The sequence below is a fragment of the Bidens hawaiensis genome, unplaced genomic scaffold (assembly GCF_021521415.1).
Source record: "Bidens hawaiensis isolate Kalapana, Puna unplaced genomic scaffold, B.hawaiensis_p1.1 tig00003510_1, whole genome shotgun sequence".
Taxonomy (NCBI): domain Eukaryota; kingdom Viridiplantae; phylum Streptophyta; class Magnoliopsida; order Asterales; family Asteraceae; genus Bidens; species Bidens hawaiensis.
Genome location: NW_027491198.1, coordinates 2,233,264 through 2,245,177, shown reverse-complemented (window position 1 = coordinate 2,245,177; position 11,914 = coordinate 2,233,264). Strand labels below are relative to the sequence as shown.

Here is an 11,914-nt window from a genome sequence, read left to right as displayed (position 1 = left end):
AGAGAGTAAGAAAGGGAGAGAGTTGGTGAGTGTGGATAAGATTAGTTCAAAAGGTTATGTTTGCATGAGAAGCATACACTATAATAGTGTATGCTTCTCATGCACCATTCTACCATTATTACAGCCCAATGGGCTTTGTTTACATAGCCCCGGGCCCAAACATACAAGGAAACAAACCGACGAGCTAACTAAGATACATCGCTTGCAGCATAAGTAATACAAAAGACTAATAAACAAAACGGGATCTTACACTATTTTTGTAATAGTAAGAATTAATATAGTAATCAAACAACAGAAGAGGTTGAACTTATATATTTATTAACAACATTACAACAATCCTTCCAGAGCATGCTTTTGAAAGAAGATCGATTTTGTTCCAAAAAATTCTAATATTTTATTTCCTCACACTGTTTTTAAGATTCTAACCAAAATGCCTTAGAATATGACTTCATTAGTGGTCTTCCATATACGTACACCGATAGTTTTATGTCCTTCCATATACGTACACCGATAGTTTTATGTCCTCCACCGGTTGAACTTATATTAAGATATTAAACCGAGCATATATAAAAAACTTTGGACCGTTAGCTAGTAAAATACTAACTTCTAGGTACCCGTGCAATACCACAATACAGTTGTCCCTCGTGCAGTCGATACCCACTAAAACCTACATGTGTGTGCGTACCCTATAAAACTATATAATATTATGAATATATCGAGGTACATTAAACTAATCATGCATGAAAATTTGAATTTTGTACAAAGTGATTAATATCTATATAACTAGAGTAAGATGTTAAAAAGGAGAAGAGTTATAATACAACCCGAAAAAGAAAAGAAAAAAAAACTAGAATAACATAGTTGGAGAGATTATGACAAATGCTTTGCGATAATATTTTCTTTGTATGATATTATTCTTAACTATCTATCTCAATCTTTTTGAATTAATATAACTTATTGGCCAAATCATGACTTATTTATTATAAATTAATACAATGCTCACTGAATGTTAAGTATAAAATTTTGACTAAAATCTAAATGTTATCAATAAATCCGACTCAATCGTCATCCATTTGAAAACCTTTCACTACAAAACAAAAGCAGAAAGCTTTCAGCGATATACTAATCGTTAAAATTTGGAAAACGTAAGCCGGCCGTAATGCTTTTACGGATGGGTTACCGATGAGGTGATGATCGATTACCGTATGCATTTTGTAAATGCTTTAATTTGTTCATAAATTCAAGAATTTGGAAAAATGTTTTGTTCACAATTTCTTCTCTCTTCTACAAAACCTAAGAACACTTTACACATGTATAATTTTCTAACATGGAAAGGAATAATAACTATTAACTTGGAAATATAAGTACTTGGCAAATAGAACTTTCTCTTACTAATCAAAGTTTCAATTTAAATAACATTATTGATTATCTTTAAAGAGACATCTTCTTGGGCATTAAAAGCCCAGCACAAATAAACAAAAATAATATAAATAAATAAAAATATAAATGACAAACGTAGCTGTACTTATCCCGACAGGTAAGGGTCGTCACAAACATTTACATAATATGTTTGTGTTTGTGAATATTTCTTCATAACAAAGCATCTGACCGATCCCCCTTTCCAAAAATAACCCAACCAAACAAAACAGTGTAACCAGTAGTGATGAGTCAAGTACGTTTTTGCTTTTAGAAAGCACAACTCTTGATCCGTCGCATATGGTGTCTTATGTACACTAAACAATTGCAATAAGGCTAATACTAAATATAAAATCAAGGGTCTAGCTTGATATTTTTTATTAGCATATTGCCCATGGGTTCAAGTGTATGCAATATATTATTTGAATGTGTGAAAGAAATAAATATAACTTTAAAGATTAATAATGTAAATAGTTAGGATGACATTATGATTCTTGCCTATAAATGTAAATATTCTCCTATTAGTGTAACTGTTATCTTATATAAAGCAACTTATGCAAAATTGAGTCTTGATAAATGATGATTGAGATGAGATTCTGTATTTTGAACCACCAAATGCTCGGTTTCTATTTCGGTTGTAAGCGTAACTAACCCGTTAGTGAAGGTATATATGGCATAAATAAATAATAGAAAAAGAGCTCTTACTTTTTTCATTTATTAGAGGATATCCTATTCTTGTTTTAAGTGGTTTAAGTTTACGTAAAGAAGTGAGAAGATATATATAAAACTGATGTAGAAGAGAGAGAGAGAGAGAGAGAGAGAGAGAGAGAGAGAGATTTTTGAGAAAACGCTAACACATGATGTTTTCGGGGTGTCTTTAGATGTGAGACATTAGTCCGAGCATGTATTTTATGTGAAGGCGTTTTTGGGAGTTTACGTTGTGAATGCTATTGTAATAAAATGTAATAAACATGAACTAGGAAGCATAATAATTAAAATCAAAAATAGTAAAAGCTCTTACATTACATCTCAATACAAGCAAATGCATGTCATCTTAACATCAAACACAAATCAAGAAACCCTAAAACTGATAAATTAATAAGCAAAAGAGTTGACATAAATTAGAAAAAAAAAAAGAAGAAGAAAGAGGAAGATAAACAAGAATTGAAACATGCAGTTTACAAGTTTCATGATCTTAGAATGAGGGGCGACTGCTACCATTATTACCCCAATAACCATCATTCGGTAACTGAATTGAGTTGCCTAGATTCGGTGGCATGCCTTGATTAAACATCGACGGATCCGCCATTAATTGTTGTCCGGGTGGCGGTGTGATGGCTCCAGGAGACCCAAGCAAGCCACCTTGAACTGGGAAATTACTTTCCTCTTCATCAAGAGGCAGTCTTTCATAAGCAGCGTTACTAAATGACGCTGCCATGATAACCACAGGGCCTGCTGCTAGAAGCGGGCCCACCACACTACCACCCACCACCTGCCCTTGACCACCAGCTAAATAAATAGTCAATCCTGTTGCCGCCGGCGGAGCTGGCGGTGGCAGGAAAGATCCCGACAACGACAAAATCTCAAACCTCCCGTGTAATGTGACAACCGCCCCCGGGGAAGCCGGTTGTCGGAGAGTAACATTCGTGACAGTACCTGTCACACTGATGATACAAACACCGCGTTGGCGGCGGCGTGCGAACGTGCTAATGCTGTCCATCACATCACATCCATCGGAAACCTCCATAACATGTGTTCGCAGGGCGTTTGCGCTGTCTCTAGTGATTATTATCGGCGGCTTCGGTTTGTTTTTGGAGCCCGCTGGACGGCCTCTGGGCCGTCTTCCCATATCTCCCTCTTTACCGTCGCTGCTACCACCGCCACCGCTGTTGTTCAACATGTCCTCTTCGTTATTGTTTTCAGCTTCTCACTCTCTTTTGTGGCCGCCGAGACCATTATTTCGGCTTTGTTCGTCTTCTGAATTTTGGTGGAACTGGTGCAAATTGAAGTTCCTTGTGCGGAAAGGTGGTGGAAGAGAGTGGCCGGAATCCATCTGGCTCCGATCAAGAAGAAGACCAGCTAAAGTGGTATGTGATGAAGGTGAAGGTGATTTAATTAGCTAGGGTTTTTGAAGTTTAGGTTCAGATGGGTTGATGTCTAAATTACTTCATATTTAAGTTTAGGGTTTTACTCATGAGTTGGAGATGGAATAGGATGTATGAGGTTAGGGTTAGGGTTAGGGTTAGGGTTAGATTCAGATCGGATAGGGGAATGGCGTTGACCCGATTCTCTTCATATTTTATCTATCAAATATCAATACAAATACAAAAATATTATTATGACAACACTTGAATTATTTTCGGAGTTCTTCTATGAAATGAGAATCTAACTAACGGTTATGTAAATTAATAATAGATGATTGTTTTTTTATTAATCGTATATAACTTAAACATTGTATATCTACAGGGTTTAGGAATATTGAACCTTTTTATCATTCGAAAATTAAATATGTTAATTTTTTTTAGTCGAAGCTTTTTTATAACCATATTATTAGACCTTGGCGAGGCATTGTTGCTAACTGACGGGATCTTGTAAAACACAGTTTAGATTAATGACATAAAACCAGTTAAACTAGGATTAAAGCTAAAACCTCTATTAGATGAGAATCAGATGCTTACTACTACTTTACTGCTTGAAAGTTCTAAATTGTAGTTGGTATTTACTATAGGCAAATTTATAGTTTTTGTAAATGAATTTTCTAACATCTATACAAACGAATTATATACTTGCATCACATCAATTTTATCTTCTATCTTTCTATTTTATTACTAAATCATCTTTCACAACTAAGAATATATTCAATCTTTCTTGTCCATCTCTTATTCCTCACATTTTATCTTAAACAATAATTAAAATAAATGAAAATATAAAAGAGGGGTATCAAGATTGAAGTCTCTTTGAGATCAGGCCATGCGTAGTCAAAAGGTCTACACCCCAGGGCGTTTCCCACCACGTGACATCCAGTCAACTTTTCATGGTTTTGAGAAAAAAGTGACATAGTTAAAAATTTTCTTAAAACTCTTCAACAATTATTACCCAATTATTTATTTCAATTTTTCATTTATAATTTTTTAAAGAGTTAACTACAAACCCTGTGGTGGAATTCAAAACAAAGGTTGCACGTTGCGACATTGTTGTTGCTACCTGCGTTTTGGGTTCAACCACAGGGACCATATTTGTAATTAACTCTTTTGAAAATTAAAATAAGTAATTAATATTTCATTAAATAAATTAAACTTACATATACGCCCTCATCCTTGTCTTCATCGTCACCCTCGTATTCGTCATGATTTTCACATAGGATGGGCCGAAACATCCAAACATGTTTGACAAAATCTAACTTAAGAGCATTATTTCACTTGAGTGCAAAAAATACTTACTTTCCAATCTCTGCTCCATTGTTATCGGTGTTCGTGGTGGACCATTGTTCGATATATAGCTGGACATATCGCTCTCTAATCGTCCTCAATGATCATGATATGCAATATGACATACATATACATAGCACTTTTGATTTTTTTCCAACTACCATAAACGACGTAAATTTTTTAACAAAATTCCAACGTTGGTGAGCAATCCCAAAACACGTCTCGATGTCCTTTCGCGAAGACTCTTGTACATTTTTAAAATAAATCATTTTTAATCAAGAGGGTCTTTAAATGCTTTCATGATAATCTAATACTCACCCAAATAGTAACCGTGTGGGTAGTACGTATTTATCGTTGCACCAAAATGAAGTGACTGATATGGTTCCGGAGATGTAACCCTCCATCATAGGCGATTGTTCCATAATGTTTATGTCATTGTTGGGCCCGGCGACACCAAAGAACACCGATTAAACTTATAGGTCCTATGGACGGATCAAACAACACAACAACTAGTCTATTTGGATCAATCTTAACACTAGCTGGCGGAAATCACTAGTGAGGAACCAAGATCTCGGATCTTGTTCGGTTTGCTATTGCTGTGAGGGAGGAAGAGAGAAAGGAAACTGAGAGAGTTTGTAGATAAGGATTGATTATTTGTAAAAGGTTATGTTAGCATGTTCATGATTCACCTTAAATAGATGAAGCTATGCCATGCTATCTTTCATTATTAACGGCTCAATGGGCTCCATAATACAACGCCTCGGGCCCAAACATACAAAGAAAATAATCCGACTAGCTAACTTACATGAACATTAAAGCACAAATAAATACAAAAGACTAATAACAAAATGGACATTACAATCTCCCTCTAGTCTTTAGTATTTAATCCGTTAGCTCGTGTCTTTAATCAGAGTCGGACTCGTATTCGAACACCTCGTCGTGATCGAATGGTTGTTTCTCAACAAGAAGGCAAACAAACTTGTTAAACTTTTTTACGATAGCATTCGTACAATCACGACGAACGTCTTCAATGGTGCAAAAGGGTGACTTATAAAACTTAAGTAAGTCAGTCTTGCAAAAACCTGGCAGCTCATGCTCCTCGAAAAAGCAGAGGTGATGCATGATGCTATAATGAATGATCACCTCTCCTTTTTCGTTGTCGAATTCCCACGAGACAAAGTCATAAAGAAAGTCGTCATCAAAGGGCATGCCATGCATGATAGGTTCTCCATGATCGTCAGGCATCTTGTATCTCCATCATTTTGTCTTCTTTCTGGTAACGGGATCGACTTCCTTTGACTTGAATGATCTACCCAGATTCAACGGGAAGTTTGGGTTGTTATCCTTCCACTCGTGCTTCAGAAACCGCTTGAACCAACCCCCCCCCACCCACCGTGCTTTCCTCTTTGCCTCCACCCACTGTCCTCCTGAAGTGTCGGGTGCAGCCACTGTCTAGGTACCAGATACTGTTGACAGACCTTCTTGACTGACCCTACACACATTAACAGTTTAATTAGACATGGGTTCCCGAGACTTAGTTGTCTCGGGAAGGTTGACCACAGTGTTACTAGATTTTATTTTCATGTCATGAATTATGAAGATTTGGGATGTGTCAGAACCAGAAGAATAGTCCTTAGGACATGCAGATTCAGGTTTCCTGGTTCTAGAAGATTTTTTGGACTGTCTTCTTCTTGGTTTCAAAACAAAATCCTTAGATTTCTCAATCTTTGTACTCCTTTTCCGGTTTCTTTTTAGTGAATTCTTTGACTTTTCAGTCTTAGAACTCCTTTTTGCTCTTTCCTTTTTGGTTATCCAAAATGGTGGTTTACTGGTTTTCTTGTTTTTGGATCTCACATCCATTTCACTGGCAGAACTATCAGTTTCATCACTTCTTGCTCTTCGGCTTGGTGTAGCCTTAGAATGGGATTGATTAAATTGAATGTTCATTTCCTTTTATTTTCTATGCCAGTTCTTGCAATGTCTTTCAAGGTGAGATGGGTTACCACGAACAAAACAACATTTTCTTCTAGTATCTCAATTGAAGTCATCAGAACTATGATATGCATTTTGTGGTGAATACGGTGATGCTTGGAAAGGAACAAAGAGATTATCTGATCTGTAACCTCAATCATCAAAAACAAGTGAATAATATGAATCGACCTAATCTTGTTGGTGACAACCATAGTAGTTGTTATCAAAGTAATTGTATAATTGAGGATGATTATATTGATTAGTAGATTGAAAGAAAGAAAGAGTTTCTATGTGGTGGAACATATTTACTGAATGTGCTAGCCTTTTCATTTTCAAAATTATTTATTTTATCTTTATCTCCCTCAACTTTACAATCTTTTAATGAACAACTAGGTACGTTTGTTTCAACAAACCCTTTTTCTTGCAAGTTTCTATTACTGAAAGTTTCATCAAATATAGTTTCACAATCACTATCAGACACAGAAACATCATTTTCATTCATAGTATTAAAAGAAGTACCAACAATAACACTCCCACAAAGTACATGATCATTCAAAATATTTTTCAATTTATTATTACAAACAAGGTTAACAACTGATGGTTTTAGATTCACATTAGAATCAAAAAGTAAATTTAAAATCTTTGTCTCTCCATAACCCTTGTCCATTTCCACACAATCACTTATGTCTACACAACCTGCCGAAGAAGATGAACAACCATTAGGACTAACTGATTGAATAATGGGATCAACAGTTTTGGAGACAGCATGAGTAAATGTCTTTGGTTTTGGCACATGTCCAATACCATAGACCATATCATCCTCGGGTGGGGTATTAAACCTAAAGTGAGGCAGGCTAATATAATTCTCATTAAATGAAGGTGGAACAGCAGTATTTTCATAGCCTATTCATGTCTTTTGTCTCGCCCCAATATGTGCCCCAGTGATTCCATTAGGCTTATCAGATGCTAACTAAAATCTTTCATCATCTATTTTTCTTTGAGCCAAATCTAATTCTAGCTTTTCAATTTTAGCATTTAATTCAACAACACGTCTTTCATGATGTTCAGCTAGTTTATCATATTGGAAAAGTTTTTCACAGCCATATCATCATTGTGAGTTTTAATCTTAGTGGCAAATGTCTTTTCAGCTTTCCTAAGATCATATTTCTGGAATCTAAGGCTAAGATTTTCATCAATAAGGGCATCATTATAAGTTCTATAGTTCTTAACCTTATCAACACAAGTTTGAGAGTAAAGTTTGTGTACATCGGGAATCTCAGAGACAAATGGAGGTGTTTCAGTAGTTGGGCTTGATGAGGTGCTTGCTTCATGTGCAAATGTCATTCCAGCAAAGGCTAGAGGATTGATAAGCTCTTCAAATTGGTCATCTTCCAAATCCGGTTGTGTTACTTCAGTTGTTCTGGTGATCATTGCCTTTGAGTTTGACTCGAATTTCCCTTTGGATGTGCTTCCTTGACTGATTCTTTGGACTCTTGATTTCTATGAGTGGCTTGAAACAGGCTTCTTGTCACTTCTTTTAGAACCTTATTGTCAGGCATCTCGGTGATCTTGATGTCATTTGCAGCCTTGGGTTGATTAGTACATTCCCTTGCAAAGTGACCCAATTCATTGCAGTTGTAACAACGAAGCTTTTCTTTGTCAAACCTAATCCCATTCCATCTGAGTCTCTGAAGCTGTTCTTGCCATATTTCTTCATGAAATTAGAAGCTCGGTGAACAACCATGGCCATCTTATACTTGATGTCTATTTTCTTGAGATCCTTCTTGTTGATCTCGGGAATGTCTCCTTGCTCAAACGAAGGAGGAAGCAATTTACCTTGCAACAACTCCTTAAGGCTTACCATTAAGGCATGAAACAGTGCCATGTTGGAGTCATCGGTTTGATGTGTTTGAGGAACAGTGTGGGATGAGCTGCTTGTGGGTTTCTTGATCCCATGAGCTTTCAAAGCTTATGGAACTGATTTATCAACCGCGTCTTGAAAAGAGCTTGAACTTGATGGTGCTTGAGGAGTTGTAGTGGACGTGAAGGCAGAGTTAAAACCTAGTTGACTTGTAAACTTGTTGACTCCATCAATATCATGAACAGAGGGGTGTGCATGGCTCAGAATAGTTGTAATTACTCTAGAGCCGGTGGATATTCCAGCATGATTGAGAGAACTTATGTGATTGCCCATTCTGAGTTTGTCATACATCTCAAATGACTTAATGACAGATGTCAAATCAGCAAGAGTAGTGGTCCGGAGGTTAGTTGTTCACTTGATTGTGATCACACTGTTATTCCAAGTATACGGAAAGAAGTTTAACAACTTGTCATTGGTTTCAATCTGGCCATAGTCAATTCCAGCACTCTTGATCTTGGTATTCAATGTTTCAAATTTGTGGCTGAGGCTTGTGACCGATTATCCTTGCACGTGGTTGAATATTTTTAACTCACCCTTTAAAATGACTTTCATGTTGTTTGTCATCTCAGTGTTTCCCTCAAAATTTCTTACCAAGGCATCCCAAAGTCCCTTAATAGTGGTGTGATCTCTCAAAGTTTGAGAAATTTCATGAGAGAGGCGAACACTATGAACACCATAAGCTTTGTGGTTTTCACTAAACTTCTTTCTAACTTCATCATCATAAGCAGTCACGGGCTTAGGAACTTGACCGTCAGTAGTGGTAGTCATGGGAACATGTGGACCTTTCACAATGGGTCTAAGAAGTGTATAATCAAGGATTCTAATGTAGTTCTTGAAACCCGATTTGAATTCTTCAAAATCATTGTCCCATTTCAGTAGCTTTGGAGGCTTAGTTTTAGTTTCTGCCTCATTCTCAAATGTCATGTAACTCCTTACAGCCTCATTCTTAACTTCTTCACTTATATTTTCCATTGCTTAACCAAACTCAAGATCAATACAAGATTCAAACAGATTCTATTTAAAAATTTACAAGTCCAAAGTAATCGAATACAATGTAATCGAATGACCAATTTGTTTCTGAGAACAATTTGTCTAAGTGCAATGTAATCGAATGATGATGTAAACGAATGACAATGTAATCTAATCGGATGGGTCAATCTAATCGAATGATATTCTAGTCAAATCGAATGATCTAATCTAATCAAATGGTGATTCGATTAGATTGTGATTCGATTAGAACTGATTCCGAATTCAATTCGAATACTTTTGATACTCGATTAGATTATTTGTAGATTCGATTCGATTGCATGCGAATTCGATTAGATTGTTGTGTAGACACGATTCGATTACTTTTGAGTCGATTATAGAACCTTTCCGTTCGATTCGATTAAAACACTTGTGGAAAGTACAGATTGTACTTTCTGAGTACCTTTTCACCTTTTTCCTTTTTAAGGATGTTTCTTATCACTTTGGCATATTATGGATATAAGAAACATCCATTTTGCAAACTTTAACACCAAAATCTTGAACTTTTAACCACTTTTTCAACCAAATCTTCACAAACTAACACACAAATTTAAGAACCAAAGCTTGAAAACTTGTACTTTTGAGCTTTTTAACCCTTTTTCTTCAACTCTTGGTACCCGTAACCCACAAGAACACTTGAAAATCCATCTTTAACACAAAAAAGACCAAAATCCAAGGTTGTGACCCAAGATCCACAACTAGTAGAGCCCCAAAGCTCTGATAGAAGTTGTAGGTCCTATGGACGGATCAAACAACACAACAACTAGTCTACTTGGATCAATCTCAGCACTAGCTTGCAGAATTCACTAGTGAGGAACCGAGATCTCGGATATTGTTTGGTTTGTTATTGTCATGAGGGGGGAAGAGAGAAAGGAGAATGAGAGAGTATGTAGATAAGGATAAGGTTTTTATTTGCAAAAGGTTATGTTAGCATGTGCATGCTTCACCTTAAATAGGTGAAGCTATGCCATGCTATCTTCCATTATGAACGGCCCAATATATTTTTTGATTCATAATCCATTTGGTAAATTTTAGGTTATTGGGTCAACACCATTGAACCAAAATCAATAATTAAAAAATAATAAACACTTAAAAATGCCGATTAGAAGTCCAGTGGTTTCGACGCTTAGTCTGGTCGTTCCCCTTCAAATTCCAACCAGGCAAGTAGGAATCCTTCTTGGCTTCTGTTTTCCACCATCCTCCATGCACTTAAACAACAGTCCACCACTAGCCACACAAAGGTATTGGATATTTAAGTTTAACTATTGGATATTAAATTATTAATTGAGTTAATAGTTACAGCAGTATAACTATTATTTGTTTACTCTATTTTTCTTGAGTGATATACCGATATACATTTGTTATATGTATTAGGGATTCAGGTTAATTGTGAAAAAATGATTAGTCTATTTATATGGATATATTGACATATTGTATTTGATTTTTAGAATTTTAGCAATCGATTAATCAATTATGCATCATAAACAACTATCCGGTGCTCAAAAACGTAAAAAGAGAAAACGAGAGATGTAATGAAAAAGTCTCAACCTAGTACTATGTAAAAGTATATGCATAAACCGTTATATATTATTTATTTTGTTTTATTATTATATTTTCGCTATTTATATTGTTATAACGTTTATGTCGGTTAAAAAAATTAGCTTATATGCTATATATTTCGTTAGGGTCTTTTTTCGGCTCGACCGAGACATATAAATTCTTGGAGACAGCCCTGCCTAAAAGTCTTTTGGTTCTTGCAACTCAGCGGGTCATTGAATTAATCTACCATCAAACGAGTGTTCACGATCAAACGATCTTGTTTAATATATTCTCTTATCAAGACACCACGTGGAGAATATATATATATATATATATATATATATATATATATATATATATATATATATATAATTTGTTGTCGTCGTTCTACCGTCGTTGTAATATCTCGTATTTTTCGTATTTGTATTCGTTTATGTTTACCCGACTCGGGAATGTAATTCGGAACTTTCTTATTAAAAAAAACTTGTATTTTTGAGTATTTAATTTTGTTTAATTCATTTTATATCCTCGTATTATTCAAACTCATCAAACAATTCTATTTAAATATATGAATCACTTCAATAAAATCAGTAGCTTAAGCAAGTTTGAGAAT

General features: G+C 35.5%; 1 protein-coding gene across 1 annotated transcript; it reads right to left on the bottom strand.

Moving 5' to 3' along the window:
• Positions 1 to 2,609: 2,609 nt before the first annotated feature.
• Positions 2,610 to 3,650, bottom strand: LOC143623666 (AT-hook motif nuclear-localized protein 22-like). Its single transcript, XM_077094515.1, has one exon. It carries the CDS (start codon positions 3,314 to 3,316, stop codon positions 2,612 to 2,614), a length of 705 nt encoding a protein of 234 aa, XP_076950630.1. The 5' UTR covers positions 3,317 to 3,650; the 3' UTR covers positions 2,610 to 2,611.
• Positions 3,651 to 11,914: the final 8,264 nt, after the last annotated feature.